Source organism: Dicentrarchus labrax, unplaced genomic scaffold (genome assembly GCF_905237075.1).
Source record: "Dicentrarchus labrax unplaced genomic scaffold, dlabrax2021, whole genome shotgun sequence".
In the NCBI taxonomy this organism is placed as follows: domain Eukaryota; kingdom Metazoa; phylum Chordata; class Actinopteri; family Moronidae; genus Dicentrarchus; species Dicentrarchus labrax.
This window is the reverse complement of record NW_026136704.1, coordinates 25,858,935-25,884,871: the sequence shown is the minus strand read 5'-3', so window position 1 is coordinate 25,884,871 and position 25,937 is coordinate 25,858,935. Positions and strand designations below refer to the sequence as shown.

Below are 25,937 nucleotides of genomic sequence, written 5' to 3'. Positions count from 1 at the left end.
CTGCTGGACAGGTAGCTTTAACTACTTGCTAAAGGAGATAACTGCTAATTAAATGCTGCTAATTGTATCTGCTATTAGCGGGCAACAGAACCGGGCCCAGCCAGCCGAGATCGACCAAAGCCTCCGAGATTTACAGGGAAAAACGTTATGGCACTGAGGTCACTTACAGAGTTTCGTTATGGAAAGATTTCGAAGCAGCAAACCACCAACTGCTGTTAGTTCGGTCAGCCGTGCACCTAACCTGACTGACCATGCCGCCATGGTACTGTATTCCCTGTCACTGTCAACTAGCACCAACTGTCTCGGAGATTATGTTAGGTCCTGGGTCCTGGTGCCTTTTTTTATTTTGGGAGTAAGTAGCAATGCAAATGAAAAGACATTTTTTTGTTAGAATGTATTGAACACATGCAAAGAAAAGACACAGATTAATTTGTTCATGAGAGGCTTTATGGAGAACTTTTTGACCACATTCAAATCTTATCTGGATATCTGCCAATCTCAAGATTTTGAAGATTCAAGAAACAGAGAAGCAGTCGGTACATTAGGGTCAATGATAAAGAAAAGATCAATAAGTTGAATAGACTTTGAAAACTATAAAGCAAGACCTTAATATCCCAGTGACTTGTTGCAATACTCTCATCTCATCTCCCCCTTCCACATTGATCATGACCTAAACATGATCCTGCCTTACTTTTCCACGTGCATACATTCTGCTTACTTACTTATATTGTCTTCAGACATACATATATTATCTATAACATGAATTGTATACATTGATTTCATATGCATGAGAGCAAAATGTATGAATGTGTGTGAGTTCAAATACATAATTACATGAATGTGTGAGTTAAAACATATAGATATGAGAACAGAAATGGGTGGATGTATGAATGAAAATAAATTGTGAAATATATGCATGTGAAAGGAGAATATACATATGTAAGAGGGCCAGAATGAATTATGGCTTGTATGGCCCTTCATACTTTCTGGTTGGGGAATGATTTTAATCACCACATCATCAACACATTTGCTGATGTATGATGTAAACATACTTTAAAACAAACAATTAACCATGAGATGAGGAGTAAAAAAAACAACTCTTAACAAACTCTAAAAGAAAAAAAAAAAATACACTTAACAGTGCCGGAGCACCTTGGTAGCTTAATGGTTATGCTGCAACATCTTCGATTTAGCAACCTTTGTTACATGTCATACCCCTGAATTTACATTTATACCATTGTCAATGACTTGGTATTGTGATGCACATATTTAAAAATTTTAGTGTTTCATTTCAACATTGTTTATTCCTCTTCTAGTGTGCATACAGTATCAGAAAATATCAAATAACCTTTCATATCACATTTACCATTGATTTGTCAGAAAATTACAGACGTTTCTCACAGTGCATACTAAAAAGATTGTATTTAATTTATTGTTATGTCATTGTAACTTTCAATAAATACAGTGCTGTGAAGAAGTATTTGCCCCCTTCCTGATTTCTTTTCTTTCTTTTTTTTTTTTTTTTTGCATATTTGTCACACTTAAATGTTTCAGAGCAAAACAAATGTAATATTAGACAAATATAAAGAGGGTGGCACAACCAGCTATTAGGGTTAGGGGCCAATTACTTTTTCACATAGGGCCAGGAAGGTTTGGATAGCTTTTTTCCATTAATAAATGAAATCCTCATTCAAAACTGCATTTTGTATTTCCTTAGGTTATCTTTGTCTAACATTAAAATTTGTTTGTTGATCTGAAACATTTAAGTATGACAAATATGCAAAAAAAGAAAAAAAAAAGAAAGAAAAGAAATCAGGAAGGGGGCAAATACCTGCGGCCCTTTCTTGAATGTCATCCCCTCTCTTTCCTTGACATTCATTAAACATATAGAATGTCATAAATAAAAATCATCTGCTTGAGCAGAGAACAGTCAAAATCCTGAGTCTGTGCTTTTCTTGTGTTTAAAAAAGAACAAGCAGTTAAATTCTGATTTTGCAACCCAAAGACTGAAGAAAGGAGGAAACACATAAGACTCCAGTGTCCATTACTTTGTTAAGCTGTTTTGTCTTGTCTAGGAACTTAAAACAACATCACAAGTCTGTATTGAACAGTTAAGACCATCAACCCTAATGAAAGAACACATACCGTAATAAATATGTTTGAAGGTGGACTATTTTTAAAAGGAATAACTTACTCTGGATTTGGAAGTCATCATTATTTTAGGATATACATATACATATATTTGAAAAAATAAAGGTTTAATTTCCCACATGAATTTAAATTGTTTCATAGGAACATTTTTATGCCCTGCTTCAGTTCTTTGGTTTTTAGTCCATATATAATCGGATCAAAAAAAGGGGGAAAAATTAAAACTGACATACCAAGAGCCCTTCTCAGAAAAGGGGACACACTCTCAAGGCGATGAGCAATGAGTGTAAACAAAGTATTAATCTCTAGCATTAAATAAACAACTAAATGCGAGCCACATGTTTGAATGGCTTTTCGCCTCGCATCGGTCTGATTAGTCATAACGCATGTACGCAAAATCTGTGCATACGTGTACATTATTATTAACAGTGGTCCGCCTTGACATAAGACTATAGAAAACAGTCCGTAGTAGTTGTTCACTCTGGTGTCCTCACAGGCCAGTTTCACTAATGATGGATTGTTACAGAACATATCCACTATATTAGTCCTGCAAACTGTAGTCCGTAAAAGCAACAAAATCAGTGTGGCTACTATTGAAAAGTTCATAAACCATATAACAAAAATTAATTTTACTAAGGTATGTGGAGTCATGACTGCATTATACCTCAAAGGACAACATATAGCAATATATCTGTCATATGCCATGGCACTCAAGATGAACAAGTTACCTCCACCATAAAAATGAATCAGAAAAGCCTGAGAAACACATGCAGAATAGGAAATCTGTCTGTTTTCTGTCACAATGCTGAACACAAGATGAGGGAAAAAGGCCGTAGCACCCAACATGTCACTAAGGGGCAGGTTTAACAGCAGGATAAACATGGGCTTGTGTAGCTTTTTACTACAGGCAATAGTTGTTAATACCAACAAGTTGAAAAACATAATACACAGATATGTTAAAGTCCCAAACAAAAATGCTGGGTAAATATATGCATTAGATATGTGCAGTGTTTCCAGTGTCAGTAAAACTGCAGAAGATGCATTTGTGTACATAACTGCACACGATAATGTTGTTATTGTTGCTTCTTCGGTTGAAAAACAACTGAAAAAAGAAAATCACATCAGAAACATTATCTTTATTAACAGACAATTTTAGATTTAGTGTTATGGAATAATTCAGCTTTGCCTGTGATATCTTACCTATGTCACCTTGTCCTGTTCTCACAAGCAGTTGACATGTGTTATAAGACATAATGTAAAAGGCTCTGCCTTTTATTGGCATGTAATGACATTTCCTAAGAGAACAGTGCAGAAAGTTTTACAATAAGACTGACACACAGAAGCAGGTCAACATATATGATGTAATACAGTTTCAAAAAGTTGCCTTCTGTTTAATATATCAGAGACAGACTGAGACGTTTAAACAGTTTTATTACTGTCTTCTGTCGCTCTTTTAGTAATGCGTCCAATGTACAAAGCAAACATGAATAACAGGAATGCCCCAATCAAACATATACACCAATCACCCATAGTATTGTGACCAGCTGGGCTTACCTGGTCATGTCGTCATATGAATAAATATCTAAATTTCTGTATTCATAATCCATAATTAAAGAACATATGACATATATTTTTGTATGGAGACCATTTTATTCAGAAAATTCAATTATACTGGATTTGGACATCATCATTATCTTAGGCTGTACATAAAATAAAGATTTAATTTCACCCATGAATGTAAAATATTTCATATGAAACCCAAAACTGAAAACTTGCAGTTGCAGTCTTTATGAACCTACATTTCTTTTTAGCAACATTGTTATGCTCTTCTTGAGTTTTTTGGTTTTCAGTCCATATATAATTGGGTCCAAAAAAGGAGGGAAAATTAAAACTGACACACCAAGAGCCCTTCTTAGAAAAGGGGACACACTCTCAAGGCGATGAGCGATGAGTGTAAACAAAGTATTCAATTCTAGGATTATGAAAACTGCTAAATGCGAGCCACATGTTTGAATGGCTTTTCGCCTCGCATCGGTCTGATTATTCATAACGCATGTACGCAAAATCTGTGCATACGTGTACATTATTATTAACAGTGGTCCGCCTTGAAATAAGACTATAGAACACAGTCCGTAGTAGTTGTTCACTCTGGTGTCCTCACAGGCCAGTTTCACTAATGATGGATTGTTACAGAACAAATCCACTATATTAGTCCTGCAAACTGTAGTCCGTAAAAGCAACAAAATCAGTGTGGCTACTATTGACAAGTTCATGAACCATATAACAAAAATTAATTTTACTAAGGTATGTGGAGTCATGATTGCATTATACCTCAAAGGACAACATATAGCAATATATCTGTCATATGCCATGGCACTCAAGATGAACAAGTTACCTCCACCATAAAAATGAATCAGAAAAGCCTGAGTAACACATGCAGAATAGGAAATCTGTCTGTTTTCTGTCACAATGCTGAACACAAGATGAGGGAAAAAGGCCGTAGCACCCAACATGTCACTAAGGGGCAGGTTTAACAGCAGGATAAACATGGGCTTGTGTAGCTTTTTACTACAAGCAATAGTTGTTAATACCAACAAGTTGAAAAACATAATACACAGATATGTTAAAGTCCCAAACAAAAATGCTGGGTAAATATATGCATTAGATATGTGCAGTGTTTCCAGTGTCAGTAAAACTGCAGAAGATGCATTTGTGTACATAACTGCAAACGATAATGTTGTTATTGTTGCTTCTTCGGTTGAAAAACAACTGAAAAAGAAAATCGCATCAGAAACATTATCTTTATTAACAGACAATTTTAGATTTAGTGTTATGGAATAATTCAGCTTTGCCTGTGATATCTTACCTATGTCACCTTGTCCTGTTCTCACAAGCAGTTGACACGTGTTATAAGACATAATGTAAAAGGCTCTGCCTTTTATTGGCATGTAATGACATTTCCTAAGAGAACAGTGCAGAAAGTTTTACAATAAGACTGACACACAGAAGCAGGTCAACATATATGATGTAATACAGTTTCAAAAAGTTGCCTTCTGTTTAATATATGAGAGACAGACTGAGACGTTTAAACAGTTTTATTACTGTCTTCTGTCGCTCTTTTAGTAATGCGTCCAATGTACAAAGCAAACATGAATAACAGGGATGCCCCAATCAAACATATACACCGATCACCCATAGTATTATGACCAGCTGGGCTTACCTGGTCATGTCGTCAGATGAATAAATATCTAAATTTCTGTATTCATAATCCATAATTAAAGAACATATGACATATATTTTTGTATGGAGACCATTTTATTCAGAAAATTCAATTATACTGGATTTGGACATCATCATTATTTTAGGCTGTACATAAAATAAAGATTTAATTTCACCCATGAATGTAAAATATTTCATATGAAACCCAAAACTGAAAACTTGCAGTTGCAGTCTTTATGAACCTACATTTCTTTTTAGCAACATTGTTATGCTCTTCTTGAGTTCTTTGGTTTTCAGTCCATATATAATTGGGTCCAAAAAAGGAGGGAAAATTAAAACTGACACACCAAGAGCCCTTCTCAGAAAAGGGGACACACTCTCAAGGCGATGAGCGATGAGTGTAAAGAAAGTATTCAATTCTAGGATTATGAAAACTGCTAAATGTGAGCCACATGTTTGAATGGCTTTTCGCCTCGCATCGGTCTGATTAGTCATAACGCATGTACGCAAAATCTGTGCATACGTGTACATTATTATTAACAGTGGTCCACCTTGGAAGAAGGCTATAGAAAACAGTCCGTAGTAGTTGTTCACTCTGGTGTCCTCACAGGCCAGTTTCACTAATGATGGATTGTTACAGTACAAATCCACTATATTAGTCCTGCAAATTCTGAACCGTAAAAGCAACAAAAACATGATTACCATTGCTGACAAATCAATGAACCATATTAAAAAAATTATTCTTACTAAGGTATGTGGTGTCATGATTGCATTATACCTCAAAGGACAACATATAGCAATATATCTGTCATATGCCATGGCACTCAAGATCAGCAAGTTACCTCCACCATAAAAATGAAGCAGGAAAGCCTGAGAAACACATGCAGAATGTGAAATCTGTCTGTTTTCTGTCACAATGCTGAACACAAGGTGAGGGAAAAAGGCTGTAGCACCCAACATGTCACTAAGGGGCAGGTTTAACAGCAGGATAAACATGGGCTTGTGTAGCTTTTTACTACAGGCAATAGTTGTTAATACCAACAAGTTGAAAAACATAATACACAGATATGTTAAAGTCCCAAACAAAAATGCTGGGTAAATATATGCATTAGATATGTGCAGTGTTTCCAGTGTCAGTGAAACTGCAGAAGATCCATTTGTGTACATAATTGTCCAGTACTGTACACTATAGTGTTGCTGTTGTAACTGCTGCTTCTTCTGTTGAAAAACAAGTGAAAAACATTACAAACATTTTTTAACAGACAATCTTAGATTAAGTGCTATGGAATAATTCAGCTGTGCCTCTGATGTCTTACCTCTGGCAATATCTTATTCTCACCAGCAGTTAAAACGTGTTGTAAGACATAATGTAAAATACCATGCCTCCTATCAGCATTTAAGCACATAATACCCAAGAGAACAGTCCAGAAAGTTGTTGGAACAGACTGACATACAGTAGCGGGAAAAACATGTATGAAGTCATGCATTTACAAAATAGTTGCCTTTCGTTTAGTAAGCATGAAAAGTTTACTTGTTGGATCTCTGCCAGTCCTTTTGTCACTCTTTTAGTTATCCGTCCACCCATGCTGTATATTTTAGTGCTGGTCTTTATTAACTTTATTTAATCAGGTAGTCTAATTGAGATAGAGGTCATGAGAAAGAAGAAACATTCGACTATAAGCATCAAATTTGTTATTTAGAGCTATTTAAATATCTATGTCCTATAAATAAATACCAACTCTAAAAAAGAGAGAGAGAGAGTACTGGTTTATTTGGCACTAATGCAATGCAAAGTTTATGTAATACTGTGGTTATACAGTGCACATAACAACCATTGCCATATATGTGGCAACTGAGGATTAACCTCTTACAGCAGTCTCACATTATTATCAAACATGACTTGAATACGTCCAGTGGACTCATGTTATCTCCAGTATGAAGAATGAAAACAATAACATGATTCTGGCTGACCCCTCCACCCTGGACACAAACTCTTTCAGACATTTACCTCTGGCAGGAGGCTAAGGCCCATCAGGACCAAAACCTCCACACAAGAACAGTTTTTTCCCTATCTGCAGCTGGTCTCATCAACAAGGCCCGGGACCCCCACTGACCGGGTTACATTAATGTACTTTCCTCTGATTTTATCTTTGCACATTGCTACTATCATTATATGTCACACTGCTAAAGTTTTTGCACATTTCTGTATAGTTCTTCACTCATTTATTTAAGTATCCGGCCACGTTATACTTTTTAGCTCTCTTTTTATATTTGTATATATTGGCTCCTTCTATTGTCTGTACTTTCATCTTTATTTATATTTTTCTATGCTTAATTGTTATGCTTCAACTTATCAAGACAAATTCCTTATATGTGAAAACCTACTTGGCAATAAACCTGATTCTGATTTGGATGAAGCAGTTGTCTTTCCCCTTTACTCAGATGGATATTTATATATTTTCCAGAGATCAGATCAGTAATTTAAAATAAAGTGATCTGAGCTGGGCTGCCCAATAATATTTTTCCAGGTTTCCAGTCTTTTAAATGTAATTCTTTTTTGCCAGATACATTTAGATTCCACTATCAAGAAATAATCAGCATGACACAGGGAGCAAATGAAATATGATCCAGCTGCAAGAGAAGCATATCTTGCAAAAAAGAAAATAAAGGTAATTTAAAATCAATACTAGGAAAATATATTTATATTTATAAATATTTGGAATATTTTTTGGGTGATGAAGTAAGAAATAAATTAATTTAAACTCTTAAAAAGTTATTAAACAAATTAATCTTGTTAAAAGACTCACACACACACAAACATACATTAGGCCTACATCCTTTTGAAAGGAACTTTTTAGAAGCCTTTTTTTGTCATTGACGCTGATATGTATGCCGTTTTCATCCTACTGAGTTTAATATGTGATACTATGAAAATGAAATTAATTTTGTGCTCTTTCATTATTTGTTTTCATTAAATGACTAAACAAGATGAAATTGTTCTCAAAATATCTGGATTTTATTAAAGAACCACACAGCAAACATCAGCAGATCTTGTATACATTGTACATAGGTTGTTTGCACTTTAGACACCAGGTAGCCATGATGCATGCAGTGCATAGTCAGTAAATGAAAATATGAACACTTTGAAAGACAGATTAGAAAGTTCGCTCTTCTTCAGAAAACAATATCTAAACATACAATCAAATGTGAGGATAAGAAAACGCAAAGAACATGCTTCATATCCAAGATGTTTTACATAAGACTTTATAAATATAATGTTCAAGTATTACATATTAGACTAGTATGACACCTATAGCTCCATCTAGAATTATACACAATTACTTAATGGTAAAGCACTCAAACATCACACATCAAAATAAACACAAAAGAACCACTCACAATAAAAGCTATTTTGTTTTATTTTTACTTTTTTAAATTGTAGGCAAACATCCTTACATAGTCAGGTGACATATGTTGATTATTGCAGTAAGATTCACAGTTTCACTCAGTTTCACTTCATCATTATGAATTTTCAACACAACACTCAAGTCCAAAAACTCTTAGAAGTGACTGGGATAAATATATTTACAAAAGTGAATTGTTATTATTATCATTATTATTATTATTATCATTGATGAAAAACTATATCAACAAAAATAAAGGTTTCTCAAATGCAGACTAAAATTACCTGTCCTACACTAGAAAACAATATTTCCATATAGAATGAAGGATTTCCACAATGAGCAAAAGTAATTCAAGTTTGTGTTCAAGTTCATGTTCATGATATTGCATATTGTATTGTATGTACTGTACAAATGATGATGATGATGAGTGAAGTTCAGACAGATATTCTTCTTCTCGTTTTTAAGACTCTCAGCAGAGTGTTTCGTATTTCACTAGTATACAGCCCATATACAATTGGATTGAGAAGCGGAGGTAAAAGAAATATCAGCATGCCCATTATCTTTTGCAAGTCAGCTGAGACATTTTTGAACCTATGCGATAAAATTGTGAAAGTTCCCACAATCTCAAATATGATTATTATAACCAACTGCGCAACACACGTGTTGACAGCTTTCATCTTTGCATCAGACCTCCTTGAAACCACACACGTGATGAGTATCTTCACATAGGAAAATGTCTGGACAGACACACTGACAATTTGCATGAGAGCTGTATTAAATAATCCTATGATATTATTGACCGTCGTGTTTCCACATGTGAGCTTCAGTAGAGATGGGTTATCACAGAACACATTCATAATAACAGATTTGCACCTCGGAATTCTTGTCTGCAAAGAGAACAATGATACAATCAAGACAAAGTCAAGACCCCAAACAAGAGAGATGATACAGATGACAACTCTGGGGGTCATAATAGAGCTGTAGCGTAACGGCATGCAGATGGCAGCGTAACGATCAAAAGACATTGCTGCAAGAATGAACAGAACTCCACCACCGTACATGTGAAGCAAGAATGCTTGTAAAACACACAGAGGATAGTAAACCTTATTTGTCTCTGTAAGGATGTCTGAAAGTACTTTTGGTAGCATTGCAGTTATGCCAATCAGATCATTGAGTGGAAGACTAAACAGGATAAAATACATGGGCTTGTGAAGGTTCCTCCTCAGAGTGATCAAAGTCAGCAAGGTCAGGTTGCAAAAAATGCCAAAGAAATAAATTGTAATACCAAGAAAAAATATGGGATACTTTCCTCCAGGTGGAATAACAAAGGGGTCCAGGGTTAACACAGAGTTGAACCCAAAAGATTTGTTTTCCATTTTTACTGTATTAGTAAGACTAGTTAGATTAGTAAGAAGAAAAACAGCAATGACATTACATTATTGGCAAGTCTAAAGCAGTCGCAATTCATACAACATGTCACTCAAAGTAGTGCTGCATGAAGTATAGAGAACCACAATGATCACCTTTATTTATTGTTAGCATAGCCATAACTTTGTGACGTCACCTTTTCCCTCTGGGATTGTCAGTGGCTTTGCAAAGATAAATAATATCAGCAGAAGTAAAAGAAGAAGTAAAAAAGAGATCCGTTTATAAAGAAAAAACAAACATATGGAGTGCAACAGGTATTAAAGTAACAAAAAAAAGTAAACTCAAATTACATTAGGGTTACATAAAGAAATATTATGCGCAAATTAATGTAATGGGTTTACTTTCAAATTAATGAATTAATTTAACCAACTAACTGATTTGATGACCAAATGTAGCCATACAGAGAGGATCAGTAGATACATATTCAATCAAATATAGCTTTATTTATTTATTTATTTATTTGATATTAATTATATACAAATGTTTTCTGTTTCAGTATGCAACTAATGATACACATGATGTAGACTAGTACTGTCAATCATTAACAACTTTTTAAGCATCTTTTATTAAAAGGAATGAGAGAAAGTGAAGTTAGGTTTCATCTTACATTCTAAAGAAATGATGGTACCAAATGTCAGTGGCCTATTTATTATAGGTCCTTAGGTATAAACGTGGGTTTATTCTTAATTACCAAATTTACTGAATATACCTTGGTCTCTACATTGTGGGACAATCAATCAAAGGAGGCTGGGCTTTTTATATTTTTTATAGATTTATAGTCACTTTAACCTGTTTCAGAGTTTGAATGTTGTAAATCCAGCGAGAGTTGGATGTCGATTTAATGACAGACTATCAAATCTAATATCAAAGCTATTGGATTACAGTACTTCTACAAAGGCCAGGGGCTACAGAAATATTCATAGGGTGACAAGAGGGTAGCGTGACACTTGGCAGAAACATTTGCTTTGAAAAAGCCCCCAAATGAAGATATTTTAAATCATATATCAATCAATTAAACATTACATTATTGTGGCGCATTAGTAAAGCGTTGAATAGAAATATCAAGGTGACATTATATAATACAATATATAAAGGTGACATTAGAAATCAAGGAATTGTTTTACTTCCAAGTCTAAGCACATTCTCTTTTTTCATTGAAATTTGAACTTGAACTTCCCTTTTAAAATCTGACCATAACAGATCATCAAGTTATATTTTTAAAGGAGGAACTATTTCTCCTACAGATTTCATTCCGAGGTCATCAAATACAGATGCCAGCAGTGTTCAGTTGGTTGTAATCTGAAATCTTACAGCTTGATGCCACTAAATCCTACACACTGGTCCTTTAAATTAATCAAAATTAATGGGTTAGCATTTGAAACTGGGGTCATTTTTCCCACCCCTAGCAAACGCCTTGCTGGAGCTGCAAACTTATTAACTCTTCTTTAGTTTCCATTACTTTGGTGCATTTATGTCACACTAGGGTTGCAAGATATGGTTAGGGAAAAAAGTCATATTGCAATTATTTTGACAAATATTATGATTGTAATATGTTTCATGATTAGTGGGAACAATAATTTTTGTATCACAATTTCCATTTTCACTAAACAAAACTATCAAACTCACGCTGTTTGACCTTTCTCAAAAAAATTACAGCTTCTGACTATTTCAATAATATTTTAATTAACGGTGTAGCCCTAAATCAAAGAGCAACATCAATACTCAAAATGATCTTCTCCAACTTTTGTCTTATCCCAGGGCTACTGCAACAATATTATGTAACTAGATACACTACAAATTTGCAGAGTTACATCAGCTAGATGTGTCATTGCTTTGTCAAAACAATTTATTAATGAGCTCCTTTGAGATATAATTAAATGACGTGTTATTAACTGTCTCACATTGTAAATTAATCCCTGGACAATTAGTAGACCTCCGGTTGATAATGAGATTCCTTGTTATCTGCTAAGGATGAGTGCTTAATAACACCCAGGGGAGGCTGTAACCTGTGACATTACAACTTGTAAACATTCGATTCTTTAACTTTAATAATATTAAGTATGTTAACATGTAAAACATTTGAACAGATTAAGTTCACAGTTGAAGTACCAGAACATAGTGTTTGCTTTGTTTTGTTTGTTTTCCCTCCATTCATCTGCAATGTTTTATAAAATAAATGCGGTTTTAAATTAATAAGTAAAATTTCTCAATCAATTAAAAATGTATAACAAATTAGAATTGTACTGTTCAGCCTTTTTCTATTTGTTTGTATTTCCCAGAAGAAAAATATTAATTGAAACAGCACTGAAGTGGTCACAGCAGGCCTTTGGGAACGAGGACCTTGTTCATAAACACAAAAGGGCAGTTAGGACATTAGGACATTAGGACATTAGGACATTAGGAAAGACTAATCATCTCACCCAAGAGAAATGGACAAGATGGACCCTTGAGTATCTTGTAATATATCTGATAATTGATTTGTCCCTCTAATTACTTTCTGTGGTCTTTTTGTACAGCAATTGAAGAAAAGCAAAGTGTATGGTCCGAATCTGCTCTCTGCGGACTCTCTTTGTTGAGCATACCTGTTCTTTTGGTTCTTTATTCCCAACCCAAACACAGGTAATGCGAGTTTTAACCTCCAATTTGTCCCATAAGTCCACTTATACATAAGAATCAAGTTAGAAACTTGTAACCTCTTTATGTGACATTTCTGTCATTTAGTGTTCATTTTGTTTCCATAAAATTTGATGTGACTGGCCCCTACAGTGGTTGCGCAGTTTATTTTGTTAGGTGTTATAATTGGAGAAAGGCCTAAGGGCCCAGTGTGTGAGTGTGTATGACGATTACTTTTTCAGGTAGCGAGAGTTAGATGTGTTATTGTTTACTCAGTGTATATTTATGTGTCCTCCATAGACCATTGCACCCTGTAATATTTAACATATCATGTGTGAAGCCTCACAATTCTGATGTTCACACTCCTGCAGGGTTTTGGGACATTTCGTACTCGCAATTTTATTTAATGTGAATCCACCAGTAATCAAATTGTCAATGTCGCCTTGTTCATCAAAAAGAACTGTGACGCACACTGATTTGAATTAAGGCTGACAAACCATTCATTTTAATCCCTGACCGTTTTGTTGACATGTTTTACATTTTTTTAATTTACATTACTTGTTGGGTTTTAGGCGTGAGAGGTATTGAGAGAAATACTGGAAGAGAGGTTGACTTTAGTCACAAAAATGGAGCATCTGACCTCTGACCTTTTGACCTTGCCCAAGACTCTTCAATATGTGTCTAAACGAGCTAAATTAAAGGTACAAGGTACACTACAAGGAGCCTAACTTGTGTTAAGTAAAACACTGGATCGCAAATGGGGAGGGCAGTAAATCGATGTCAAATGTCCTCACGCTGAAGATAAAAGAGATCAAGATCTAGCTGCTGAGTCGGGATTCCCACATCCACCGGCAAGGTACTGTCATCTGTGAGACAACAAATGCTCTTGTGTTATTCCAACATAAAAAAACTGTGGCTATGCCTAGTTGTAGGTTTTGTTGAGCCTTTATTGTACACATGTTTAGGATAAAGGTAGGCATTATTGTGGTGTAACATTTAATGTACATAAAGCAACCATTTTGCCTCATCTGTGTTTATAATGCTATTGTCCCTGCCATTACAGAAGACATTTGTGCTCAGATGATTAAAATATTTGTACAAGAGAAGGAGACTGAATATTCAAAAAAGTAAGTATTGTCTTTACACACAAATCATTTTAGTTCATGTACAATTTATGTATTTTTGGGCTAAAGAATGAAATGCAAAATAAATAACAGAATGGGACCCAATACGCTAATTTAAATGTTTTGTTATTATTATAAATAATTACAATTTGACATGATTCAATGTAGACATTTCTTCACCCTTCACTGCCTTTACATTTTCTAACATTTTTCTCTTTTAGGTTTTTCATCAAATTAATGGAAATGGAAAGCAACATGACAGTTTCATTAGATATCCTAGAGATCCAAGGCTTTGACATATCTCCAGAGTTCACATACCCTCTGTTTTTCTTACTGCTGTTTTTCTACTTTACCCTGCTTTTTTCTAACATTGGAGTTCTTATCCTCATCATCACTGAGAAGAGTTTGCACCAGCCGATGTATATTCTGTTTTGTAATCTGTCTGTGAATGATCTAATAGGTAACACAGTCCTATTGCCTCGGCTAATGGCTCACATCATCTCAACAGAGCGGTTTATCACCTACAACCAGTGTGCGGTTCAAGCCTTTTACAGCCACACGTTCGGATCAGCTTCACATATGATTCTCATCATTATGGCAATTGACAGATATGTGGCCATATGTCACCCCTTAAGGTACAGCTCAATCATGACCACTAAAACTGTGATGTGGTTGTCAGCAACTGCATGGGGGGTGTCATTACTGCTTGTGTCTGTTCTCATAGGTCTCACAGTGAGGCTGTCCCGTTGTAGATCAGTTATACAAAATGCTTATTGTGACAACGCATCACTGTTCAAGCTTTCTTGTGACAATGTGTCCATAAACAATATCTATGGACTCTTTTTCACTGTGCTGCTGTTTAGTTGCTCAATTGGAGGCATTGCTGTCACCTATTTCCGAATAGCTCTCAACTGCTGGATCAAGAAAAACAAAGAGCTGAATAGCAAAGCGCTGCAAACCTGTGCAAGCCACCTTGTTCTTTACCTCATCATGCTTTGGTCGGGGTTTTTAACAATCATATTGCATCGTTTCCCAGATTACCCAGATTTAAGGAAGATTGCATATATTTTATTTCATGTGGTTCCTGCTAATTTAAATCCACTCATTTATGGAATGCAAACAAGGTCTTTACGGGATAAAATTTTCCAAATACTTAAAAGAAAAGTGACTGCAAACTAATTCCTTCTGTCTTTTGTTCATACTTTGCTTAAAGCTAGGGTAGGTGATGATGGAGAAAGTAGCAAGAGACAGCTAGATTTTGAAAGTATCTAACCAAAAAAAATCCCACCCACCCCCTTCAGGCCTGCTTCTAAAGCCAGTTTTCCAAAAAACATTTTCATGTGCAATGAGTGCACAAGCAGAGAGCGCACAGGTAAACAGTCAAATGGGCTTTAACACAGGCCTGACTGCCACAGATACCAGATTTTTCTCCCTGGAACCCTGGAACACAAAGATATTTTATATACAGATGCCTGTTTCAATTCAAACAATAATGTAACTTGCAGTTCCTTCTGCATACTCTTGTAAGAATGGGATATTCATATTTTGTAAGTATATAATAATAATAATAATAATAATAATAATAATAATAATAATAATAATAATAATAATAATTATAAACAGGCATGTTTTTTGTTTTCTGTTACCAAATTGCATGTTGTTTATGGATAAATTGGTATTTCTCCTGATTAGTCAAATGTTTAAACTCAGCAGCAGATTATCATCATAAAGTGTGAAGCCGGTAGAATGAGCATCTATACTAATTCCCCTGGCCACCTGTGTGCTAGACCCCAATAACAAGCTCTCTACCAACACCTTGCGTCTTAATCCTAGAATAGCTTCAAGGACCTTGTTTTGTGTCTCATTAATTTTGATTATTGCAAAGTTTGTGAAAATCACTAAATTTACAATTTCCACTCCTATAATAATGTAATGAGCAATTAGAGTTAATGTATTTGTTTTCACTGAGTTACATGGATTATGGTAATATTTTATGTAGCATATTAATTATAAACATCTTATTACTTTAAGACTTGAACTTATAGGCAGAATAAACTGTCAATAGTGCAGCAATACAGTATAAAAACCTCTACTTGTTGTATGTATGTATAATATTGTGCATTAAATTATATAAGCTTGTAACAATACCCAATATACATATGTTCTTGAGTCCAAAGGATGTATTTCTATCTATTTAAAATATCCTAAATATAACTATTTTTTAAATTGTTTGTTTTTGACCTTTTAATATGTATAAGTCGTGTATATCAACTTTACTTTTATGAATTTGTCATTCAATGAAAAGATAAGATAATTTTACTCTTTTCATTAAATAACAGGATCTCAAAATGACATACAAGTATGTAATACTGAGTACTAGAATTTCACAAGATTAGGCTGAATATATTCAGACATTTACTGAATATTACCAGAAATACTGTCCTTGTCTTTCCTCTGTGTTTGCTGTAATGCACTCATGTAGGCCCTCAGGGACTTGGGTGTTCTTGCTCTTGTGGTCTGATTAAGTTGCACCTCAGTTTAATTCTGTCTGAAAAGCAATTGTCTACTTCTCTGAACATGACAGTAGATATTTCTCAAATATTTTTTTTTCCCAAAATCAAGACTGATTCACAGTTGTGATGATGAAGCATCCTGTTTTCCTATGGGTTCGGATTAAAAAGTCATGGCCCATTTTGCAGCATAAAGACCAGGGATAATACACATCAAGAGCCAAGCAAATGGTGGTGATCTAGGGGATTAACAGATAATCCAGTGAGTTACACTGAGATGTTATTTTCTCTTGATCTGATTTTATGTACAGAACACATGCCTGCTCTTGATATTCACATTTTTCACCACCAGACTACACATAAATTGCAGTTATTATTACCTCATGCTCAAACTGAATTATTTGTGTATTTATTGTCTATTGTATTATGTATTAAATTTGTAAAATTAAGCCACATTTCCATTTTTCTTCTGGAAATACAGTATCTGGAACCCACCCAGTGTTCCTCAGGGCACCATCAGAACAACAGTTGTCTGTCTTGTTGTTTGTTTCATCACTGTTACCGTTCCAGTAAAATAATTAACTGGTTTCAGGGCTGGGCACCTTTTACTCTGGTTCTGAGACACAATATCCGTAACAGATAAAGAAAATATATTATGTTTGAAATTTATGAAGCAGCAATGGATATCATATTTATTTGTCACTTATTTTATATTGCTTTTATAATCCCTTATTATTTTTTCAAGAAATCAAAGACTTTTTTTTTTTAAAAAAATAAGGTTGTAAAACAAAGTTTACAGTTCCTTCATGCTACACACATATAAAAGGACAATTAATTCATAGAATAACATAGTTTAATAAATAAACTAATAAATAAAAATAAACTATATACAATTATTTATACATACATACACGTACACAACCAGGAAATAATTCTGCAGTGCATTGTTTCAGTTTGCGTCTTGGGGAACATAAACAGCAGCAACACAATTGTGATGATACAATGGTTTCATCTTCACATAAAAACAAACAGTGTCCATCCACTTTGACTGCGTTTGAGCACCAAGCATCATCATCATAAACACAGACTCCACCTCCTCTCGTCCTGCACTCTTTAAGATACAAAGAAATAAATGTTGCAAACAACTCATTATTTCATTTATTTAAAATAAAAGCACAAAATTGTGGAAATGCCATCAGTAGAAAAATGTATTGATTTGCCAATAGTCTAGCTATCTGTCAGCTGAGCTTTGTAACTTTCACACAGCACTAGGACAAAAGTTGGGGAATGCAAGTTGTCAACAACAAAGCCTATAGGCAAGAACTTGATCGAATATAAACTTCTACTTATAGATGGGTCAGTGATGACATGACCTCCAGAAAGGACCATTTCTATGAGGTTTGGAAAAAATCTTAATGTTAATTATGGGGAAAATATAGTGCTTCATGAATCCTGTGCTAAACTGTAATAATCTCTCTCTTATATACACAAATTAACACTTAAAATTCACTTCTCAGTTATGCAATTAGATGACTTTGCCCATGATGAGAAGGCTCATGAGAAACACCATTATAAAAAATATCCACATGAAGAAGCGGTCTAAAACTTTGGCGACTTTCTTCCACTCCCCTGTTCTTTTCTGAGTGGCCCTCTGATCTCTGTAACAGTTGGCTATGTACTCGATGTTACGCAGCAGCTGCTTGTCATTGCTTTGGGTGCAGATCCCTCTGTCTTTTCTCTCTCCATCACTCACACCTCCCTTCCTGCATCTCCTCTGACTCCCTGAATCTCCACAGTCCATGCTCATGAACATGCCATTCTTCCAAGTACTGTATTGGTTGGTAGGGTTCTTCCCCATCGAGCCTATCGGACTCATCATCTGATCAATGTCCTCCCTTTCCTCTGCAGTCATGGAGCCAACTGTGTCTTGTCCTCTCTCCATTTCCCTGCATGGTCCTGCCTGACCATTCATGGTACAGGTGGTGTTCTTCGGAAGTTGAGGTTCCTGTTTCTCCGACTGTGGCGACATGCAGTTCTCTCCAACTTCATAAACAAAACACATTCTGGCCATGTGCTGCAGAATGACTGTCTTAGCCCACTTGGGAACAGGCTTGGCATCCGGGCCACAGTGGTGTATGTTCATGATAAAGATGGTCAGGGCAGTGGAAGCTGTGATCATTGTCATCGTCGCAATGTAATATTTTCCTGTGGAAGAAATTAAGAAATCACAACAGGTCCTCATACCTTAACAACTGAATAGGTTTATTGCCAATGACTCCCAAAATCACATATATGACCATTCCCAAAGTGACATATATGATCGTTGGAGAGTACCAGCGACAGGCCTACCGCACCTTCGTCGTCACATGGTTAACGATGTTTAATGGTTGCAGTTTGGTTAGCTTTAGGCAACAAAACTACTTGGTTAGGTTAGGCAACAAAACTACTTGGTTAGATTCAGGAAAGGATCGTGGTTTGGGTTATAATAACTAAGTTAGTTATATAAGTTAAATTACACATACGTGACTTAAGTTAAATATGTTATATAAGTTACAGGGGCAGTGCCAGAGACATACATGGTTTAAGCCAAACCTAGGAAACCTCCCCATTTACAACAGCTATATGAACTGTTTTTCAAGCCATTTGAGGAAATAGAAGTTCCCGTCAGAGAGACTGAGGGCAAATGAATCAAAGTTTAGGTTATTTTAAAAAGCTTTACGTTTTTTGAGAAAATATTCATGGCTGGAGCCCCAGAAACCAACCCCCCCCCTCCACCCATGGTAAATTAATTTACATAAGTTAGTGTTGACTTTTGGTTTCACATGGGACACAAATATTGACCCATCCATCCACCCTTACTTCCTTCCTAGATGGAGTTTTTATACTATGTCACCTGACTTCAACCTTTGCTCCTGCCATAATTACTACAGCCACTAGTCGCAGTCGCAGTCGCAGTCGCAGTCTAACATAAACATAAATATGGGTCATAATAAGCTGCTTCCACATACAACCTGTGAGATATGTTGGGATTTGACCCCATTTCATTGCCCTCACCAATAAGCGGCACATTCTCAGAAGGTGGCATAATCTCTGCAACTAACAGCTGAAAGACCGTGAGTGCCAGCATCACAGTGACACCCAAAGACACCTTCTCTCCAGAGTCAGCAGGCAGGTAGAAGCCCAACGGAGCCAGGAAAGAGATCATCACACATGGTATGAGCAGGTTGAAGACATAAAAGGAAGCTCTTCTCTTCAGTTTCAGTGTGTAGGTCACATCAGGGTAAGGGTCAGCGCAGCAGCCATACTGAATAATGTTCTTCTTAGCTGGCATACCCAGCACCTCCCACTCCACATTGTCCACCAGGTCAGCCAGGTCAGCGCTCTCCATGGCGTTCAGGATGTCCAGCTGGTTACCGTTGTAGGTCCAGGAGCCGTACGTGAACCTGCACTGCTGAGCATCGAAGGGGAAGAAGGACACGTCCACTTTGCAGGAGCTCTTGGTGATAGCTGGGGAATCCCACATTATCTGGCCGTCATGTCGGATCACCACATTGGTGTCCATGGGGCCAGTGAAATGGTCATCAGCACTGAAAGACAAATAAAACTGGTTTGGAAAAAGAAATGAGAGCAGCAGTGCTTTGGATACCTTTAAAAGAAACACTGAAGAGCAGCTGTCATTTGCAGGAGAATTGTTTGAGACTTGATCAGGATACAAAGGCACAAGTACACCCACTGAAGGAAGAGTCAACACATTTAGGAGAATTGTACTCATTCCTCAGGGTTATGTCTGCATTTTATATCTTTTCAGTAAAAGTGTTTGTGTTCGAATATGTTTGGGTATACATAGTATGAGCTGTTTTCAGGTTTTCGTAATCAGTGGAATGTAATCAGTGGCATCTCTTGCTCTCTGGCCTCACATCAACTCAGGTGATACTTCCAGCTTCTGATTTTAACTGTAAAATGTCAATATGTGTTATTGTGTCTGGATTCTTATAAGTTATATTACTGATTTATAAAAAGCAGACAAAGGCCTGGACACTCCCATAAATAATGGTTTCAAGGAATGTTCAGCTTGTGCCTTTTATACTGACCCAATAATAACTGCATGATTAACCCAATACCAGTCCGACCTACTTGTTATATAGGACTATATCAGGTCTCCATACATAACTACTAGGTATGCGGATGGTATCGAGTCCATCGTAATCATCTTTATTCCATTTGAGGTATGCATCAACCCACACTTGCCGTATCCATAAATATGCTGTCAAAATTTGGTTTCGCTCATCCTGTAAAACATTGGAAATTATAGAAAATAACTGACAACAACAGGGGACATATCACAAGTAAAACAGACATATGTGATGCTATTGCGTGGGTATCTGCACAGATTATTTTCACACATACAATCTTTCCGTGATTTATGCACTGTGTTGTTTTACCATGTCGATAATTTGTGACAGTGTAACCTGCAGGGTCACATTCAGTATGTTGTTTGTGTCCTCCACAGGCCTCAGCGCACTAGTATAGTTGGTGAATAAATCATTCAGTAGCTTCTGAGCGTATTTCCCATGAGCACACCAACAGGCTAAGACAGGGAGAGAAGTCATATCATTATGGCAAAATTAAACATTTGGTTAAAGGGACATTCTGATGTGATCATTTTTGAGCTATACATTTTCCAGTGATATTCAGAGCGAACTCAGTGATGTGGATGCTGAGGTGGGAAGAAATGGTAAAGATGAGAGAAAATGTGAATGCATGGCAGATGGTGTAAGGGGACAAAGGGGATGTCAGGGTGGATTGCCCTTCTATAAAGCTCTAGAAAGAGATCAGGCAAATCTGTCATAATGTACTAGCAGCATCTATCTCTGTTCAGAGATCAGTTCAGTGTATGTGGAGTTTAGCATGTGTTGATTGAACGCTTAATCCATGGAAATAAAATTGAGCCTGAACAGGGAGATTAAACATCTTGTGCTGTGAAAACAGCAATGCTAATAATAATTCAACAAAAGAGCTTTTATTGATATGGTTGTTCATGTTTTATAAGGAAATTATTCATCCCACTTCTACATTCAATCCAAAGTTACCAGGAAACCTGAGAGGAGATGTAGGCTGTGATTACTTTTTAAAATGGAAACGCTATCCTTCATATTCTGACTGGAGCTTGTTTCCAGTGTCAACAATGGATTTGGGATAGCCAGATGTTAACCCTGAAACACTGTTTCAATAAAGCCTCTGACACAAAGACGGTCTATGGGATTATGATGATAGCAAATCCCTCAACAACTGGCTCCAAGTTGGTGAATTCTGGGTAACAGCTTGCATGGGAGAGGAGTGGAAATCTGAGAGGAAATCTCAGACCCAAAAAAGATTCAAACAATGATGATGTTAATAAAAATGAAATACAACCAATATAACAATATTTTATGCAAATATTCTCAACATCCCATCATCTTTTCTGGCACAGTGTTGAAAGAGAAAATAGCCAACATCAATCAGCATCTTCGATCACATGAGGTAAACTGAAAAATAAAAATGAATGGAAACTTACTTGGCAAAACACTGACACACAGAAGCAAGAAAAATAAAGTTTGGATTCTCCATAGTTTCATCTTGCTGAAACAAATGATGTCGATCCAAAGACCATTGGAGCTGCTCTGTGCACAGCAAATTTGGTTCTCTAAAAACCAGAAACAGAAAGTATAGTCAGTCTGATAGCGGATGCAGCTGTACTGAGTATTTGTACTGGAGCAAGTGCACCGATAATACTCAAAACGGAGAGAGAGGCGGGGCAGCCGCCACACGTTAGCCCCGTACGCACATCACACACACGCACACACACAGCCTGCAGTGTTTTTAATAGGATATGTTTATGGGAAAATAATAATAAAAAACGACAATTAAAGTCGATCCTTTTTTAGCCTACAGCACCACGGAGAGCCCTCAGCTTAATCCTATAATAACACTGAAGAAACCCCTAATTTTGCTGTTTTAGTTTTTAAATTGTGGCTAATTATTATTATTATTATTATTATTATTATTATTATTATTATTATTATTATTGTTATTGTTATTGTAAGACATGTTTCTATACATATATCTCTTTTTTTTTGCCATATGCTCTGTGATCTGTACATTGGGCTATTTGTAATAGGCGGCTCCGCCCAAACGCTGTTACCTCAGCAGTCTCCTCCGCTCACTTTCTCTTCCGGGTGCGGGCGTTTTTCATGTATCTTCCTCCTGATGGCTGTCGCACAAGGAAGATGTTGCATCCGCGGGCCTATTGTCATCTTCTGGGCGCATTCAGCTGAAATATAGTGGATGCAGAAATGTCGCAGGAATAGCCTATGAAATGGCTGGATGATCCCCTGCTGTTTTTTTTTAAACACTGCACCTTGTATGTATTCGGGTCCATCCTGCAGCCTCATATGATTCATGTTATTTAAATAGCCAAGTGTGTGTAGAAATAATTGTATATACAGTAGACCTAGTGGAGGTAGGTCACTTGAGATGATCAGTTAATGCATGCATATGTATCAAAATGTCCCCAAATAATTACCAATAGTTCTATTCATATCCATATGTAGCTTGTTATAGGTTTATATGTTGACTTATTACAAAGTTATTACCTGTGTGTGATCACCTTTGCAAGATCATTTTCTTAAATTGGACTTTTTCACTGTTTCAGACCAAGATGCTACAAGGCTCAAATATATTGGGGCATGAGAGACCCCTGGTCATCAGGGCATCATTCACCACCTGTGTTCTGGTTACTGTGTGCCTGCCACTGCTCGGACTAATAACTTGTGTCTTCATATCCTTTGTTTTTCACTTTGACGACTCTACCGGTACACACTGCCAGGTAATGTCCTGATTTCCCATGTTTTTCCTCTGGCAATTTATGAACTCGACTAAATCAAATTACTGTGCGTTTCCAGGTTCCTAATTACCTGCCATCTATCAGTGCCTCGATAAGCCTAAGTCCTGAGTGCCACATATGGCGGTTCTGCATCGGACTGCACTCAGCACCGAGGTTCCTGGTGGCGTTCACCTACTTCAGATTTTACAAGACGCGTTTTGCCTCGAGGTTCCCTGAGAGTCCGCTCAGCTGCTTGAACCTGGCCTTTTCTATTACTGAGAACCTCGGCCTCTTGCTCCTCACATATGTATCATCCAGTGAGACATACTGTGAGTAGTGAAGTTGCTTTTAAATGGGTTTTTATGGTTTATGAAAGCTACAAATCAAGCCTACACTCTCCCTCATCTGTTTAGTAAAATAAGGAACCTTACTTTAAATAAGTAATAAAAGAGGAACAGCAAAGTATTATACATTCAATCCTTTCAAGTACAATACAGATTTAAAGTTTAACTCTCATTTGGCAGTTCATTATTACAATTACTGTCCTTTAATGGCCAAATTTCCCTCTCTCTTTGTATTTTTGCTCCTCAGTTGTACACAAGGAAGGTTTTGTCCTCTTCATTTTCAGTTCCATCATCCACATGCTGATAACCTGCCGCTTATGGAAGGCTATTAAGAAGTATTCATTAAGTCCTGAGGTAAGAAATGCCAAATCACACACAGCAGACTGAAATCCCTCATGTATGTCAGTTCGATTCACTATTACTGTTTCTTTTTCTCCCTAATAGGATGCCAAGTCTTACCATTGGAAAGTGCGTTTCTTACTTCTCAACGTATCCTTCTGTGTTTTTGCTGGCTTCTTTTATGTGAAACACAATATGTACTGTGAATCGGGGAGTAAGTATTAAATCAGTTGGATCGTTTTGGTTTAATATGCAATGGTGTGCTTATCATTTGCCCCTGTTTCTTCTTTCCACAGGTTACACACTCTTTGCCCTGTTTGAGTATCTAGTGGTCTTCTCCAACATGGCCTTCCATCTCACAGCAGTGTGGGACTTCAAGAGCCGAGAGGTCATGATCATTTCATCCTCTGAAGATAAAGACTTCTGACTAGAAACTCAAGGACTAAGTGCTAAATGTACAACCACTCAACCACTTGATGACAGCAGCCTTGATCCTGCTCAAGAGGAACAATGGGATGAAGGCCTTTTTCATATATTTCCAATATGAGTCCTTAGAGGGCGTAGATGTCAGACAAGTCTGAACAAAAGATATGCACATGTGCTACTGTATGGTCTATTCAGTTAGCTGTAAGTGCATTTTTTCTGCCTCTTTGTCACATTCATGGATGCCTTCACCTACATACAGTAATGTATTTCTGTAATGTGAAATTTCAACTTTTGTACAATTAAAAAAAAAAAAAGTGTGGTTATACTGTATGTGTGCCAAAGTAAAGTGACAGTTCAAGTCATCTCATCTTTCATTTTGAAATCAAAAACTGTTGTGAAAAGACTCATAGATTAAGATATTCATTTATATTACAATACTATCCAACATCTGTACTACATGTGGCTCTGATGCAGGTATTATGATCACACTTTGGTTATGTGACCCAAAGGTTAATGCTGCTAGATAAAAACCCAGTGGCCATGTATAAACAGAAAATCACTGTAATGTTTCTTTGGTTAACACAGTACTTACAGCATATACATTATTACACTGTTATTTTATGCACCACTGTGCAGTATCTCCATCCTTATGAGATAGTAATGTAAATCCACTCTAAATACGATGTTTAGATATGAGTTTCATCCCCCCACCCCACCCCTGAACCGACACTGATGATGCAAGTACTGGCCAAGAACTGGAGGTCTCATTTTTGTCGCAAGACGGTGAATCAGACTAATCCAACATACAGAGAGCACAGACAAAGGAAGGCAAATAGGGATGGTTGACGTATTTGCATTATTACTTAGAACAGTTTCCTGATATCAGTATATATAGCAATATTCCAAATGATAGAAAATCACATGTAAAACACAACACTGGAACAAAGTGAATTGCCTTAACATCAATTTGATCATTTCACATCAGACAAAACTCTTCAAATATGTCAAAACCTTCAATAGCTTTTGGATTATAATTGACAGCAGAATTATGTTGAAAATAATTTATCCAATAGGGGATAAATAAAGTAAATCTTAAATCTTAAATCTTAATATCTCAGTATGACCATATTATCACAAGATTATGCCACAAAAAAAGTAAATCAACAACATATTTGATCGGCATCATATTTACTTTTATTTATTTCTTTTAATTTAGATATAAACAACCATGGGAGGATTCATCTCTAAGATAAAATCAACAAAGTCTACATATACATACGCACACACATACTGTACATGCCGATTCATACATCTATACAAATACTGTATACTCGCCTATACACATGCGGACAGCAGAATTAGGTAATATCTCAGTATGACCATATTATCACAAGATTATGCTTCAAAAAGTCAATCAACAACATATTTGATCGGCATTTTTCACAGCAGAGACTTTAACCTGTGATTGTGGGAAAAGCACAAGTGTTACTAATAACGTTAACATTGGCTGTGTTGCGTTC

The 25,937-nt window shown here is 36.3% G+C and overlaps 7 protein-coding genes across 9 annotated transcripts; 2 read left to right on the top strand and 5 right to left on the bottom strand.

The window, feature by feature from the left end:
- Positions 1 to 429: 429 nt before the first annotated feature.
- Positions 430 to 3,438, bottom strand: LOC127362752 (putative gustatory receptor clone PTE03). Its single transcript, XM_051398853.1, has 2 exons — positions 3,349 to 3,438; positions 430 to 3,250 (listed from the first exon to the last, which is right to left on the bottom strand). Exon 2 carries the CDS (start codon positions 3,199 to 3,201, stop codon positions 2,287 to 2,289), a length of 915 nt encoding a protein of 304 aa, XP_051254813.1. The 5' UTR covers positions 3,202 to 3,250; positions 3,349 to 3,438; the 3' UTR covers positions 430 to 2,286.
- On the bottom strand, positions 3,399 to 5,104 carry LOC127362750 (putative gustatory receptor clone PTE03). The gene is made up of 2 exons (XM_051398851.1): positions 5,015 to 5,104; positions 3,399 to 4,917 (listed from the first exon to the last, which is right to left on the bottom strand). The coding sequence occupies exon 2, from the start codon at positions 4,866 to 4,868 to the stop codon at positions 3,936 to 3,938; it is 933 nt and encodes a 310-aa protein (XP_051254811.1). The 5' UTR covers positions 4,869 to 4,917; positions 5,015 to 5,104; the 3' UTR covers positions 3,399 to 3,935.
- Positions 5,065 to 6,758, bottom strand: LOC127362751 (putative gustatory receptor clone PTE03). The gene is made up of 2 exons (XM_051398852.1): positions 6,684 to 6,758; positions 5,065 to 6,585 (listed from the first exon to the last, which is right to left on the bottom strand). The coding sequence occupies exon 2, from the start codon at positions 6,532 to 6,534 to the stop codon at positions 5,602 to 5,604; it is 933 nt and encodes a 310-aa protein (XP_051254812.1). The 5' UTR covers positions 6,535 to 6,585; positions 6,684 to 6,758; the 3' UTR covers positions 5,065 to 5,601.
- Positions 6,759 to 8,361: 1,603 nt separating this feature from the next.
- LOC127362117 (olfactory receptor 52B2-like) lies at positions 8,362 to 10,265 on the bottom strand. Its single transcript, XM_051397480.1, has one exon. The coding sequence runs from the start codon at positions 10,145 to 10,147 to the stop codon at positions 9,206 to 9,208; it is 942 nt and encodes a 313-aa protein (XP_051253440.1). The 5' UTR covers positions 10,148 to 10,265; the 3' UTR covers positions 8,362 to 9,205.
- Positions 10,266 to 13,571: 3,306 nt separating this feature from the next.
- Positions 13,572 to 16,895, top strand: LOC127362566 (olfactory receptor 5B12-like). Of its 3 annotated transcripts, none has more exons than XM_051398395.1 (3): positions 13,572 to 13,668; positions 13,876 to 13,939; positions 14,158 to 16,895. In XM_051398395.1, exons 2-3 carry the CDS (start codon positions 13,893 to 13,895, stop codon positions 15,113 to 15,115), a joined length of 1,005 nt encoding a protein of 334 aa, XP_051254355.1. In that variant the 5' UTR covers positions 13,572 to 13,668; positions 13,876 to 13,892; the 3' UTR covers positions 15,116 to 16,895. The 3 variants fall into 3 exon arrangements, with proteins under 3 accessions (XP_051254355.1, XP_051254356.1, XP_051254353.1); XM_051398396.1 differs by lacking the exon at positions 13,572 to 13,668 and adding an exon at positions 13,675 to 13,784; XM_051398393.1 differs by lacking the exon at positions 13,572 to 13,668 and having other exon boundaries at positions 13,794 to 13,939.
- Positions 16,896 to 17,281: 386 nt separating this feature from the next.
- Positions 17,282 to 22,718, bottom strand: chrna10a (cholinergic receptor, nicotinic, alpha 10a). The gene is made up of 6 exons (XM_051398392.1): positions 22,628 to 22,718; positions 22,001 to 22,129; positions 20,889 to 21,034; positions 20,581 to 20,735; positions 19,501 to 20,033; positions 17,282 to 18,651 (listed from the first exon to the last, which is right to left on the bottom strand). The coding sequence occupies exons 2-6, from the start codon at positions 22,059 to 22,061 to the stop codon at positions 17,972 to 17,974; spliced, it is 1,575 nt and encodes a 524-aa protein (XP_051254352.1). The 5' UTR covers positions 22,062 to 22,129; positions 22,628 to 22,718; the 3' UTR covers positions 17,282 to 17,971.
- On the top strand, positions 22,699 to 24,779 carry LOC127362567 (post-GPI attachment to proteins factor 2-like). The gene is made up of 6 exons (XM_051398397.1): positions 22,699 to 22,846; positions 23,138 to 23,311; positions 23,388 to 23,637; positions 23,900 to 24,006; positions 24,097 to 24,205; positions 24,288 to 24,779. Exons 2-6 carry the CDS (start codon positions 23,144 to 23,146, stop codon positions 24,416 to 24,418), a joined length of 765 nt encoding a protein of 254 aa, XP_051254357.1. The 5' UTR covers positions 22,699 to 22,846; positions 23,138 to 23,143; the 3' UTR covers positions 24,419 to 24,779.
- The last annotated feature ends 1,158 nt before the right edge of the window (positions 24,780 to 25,937 follow it).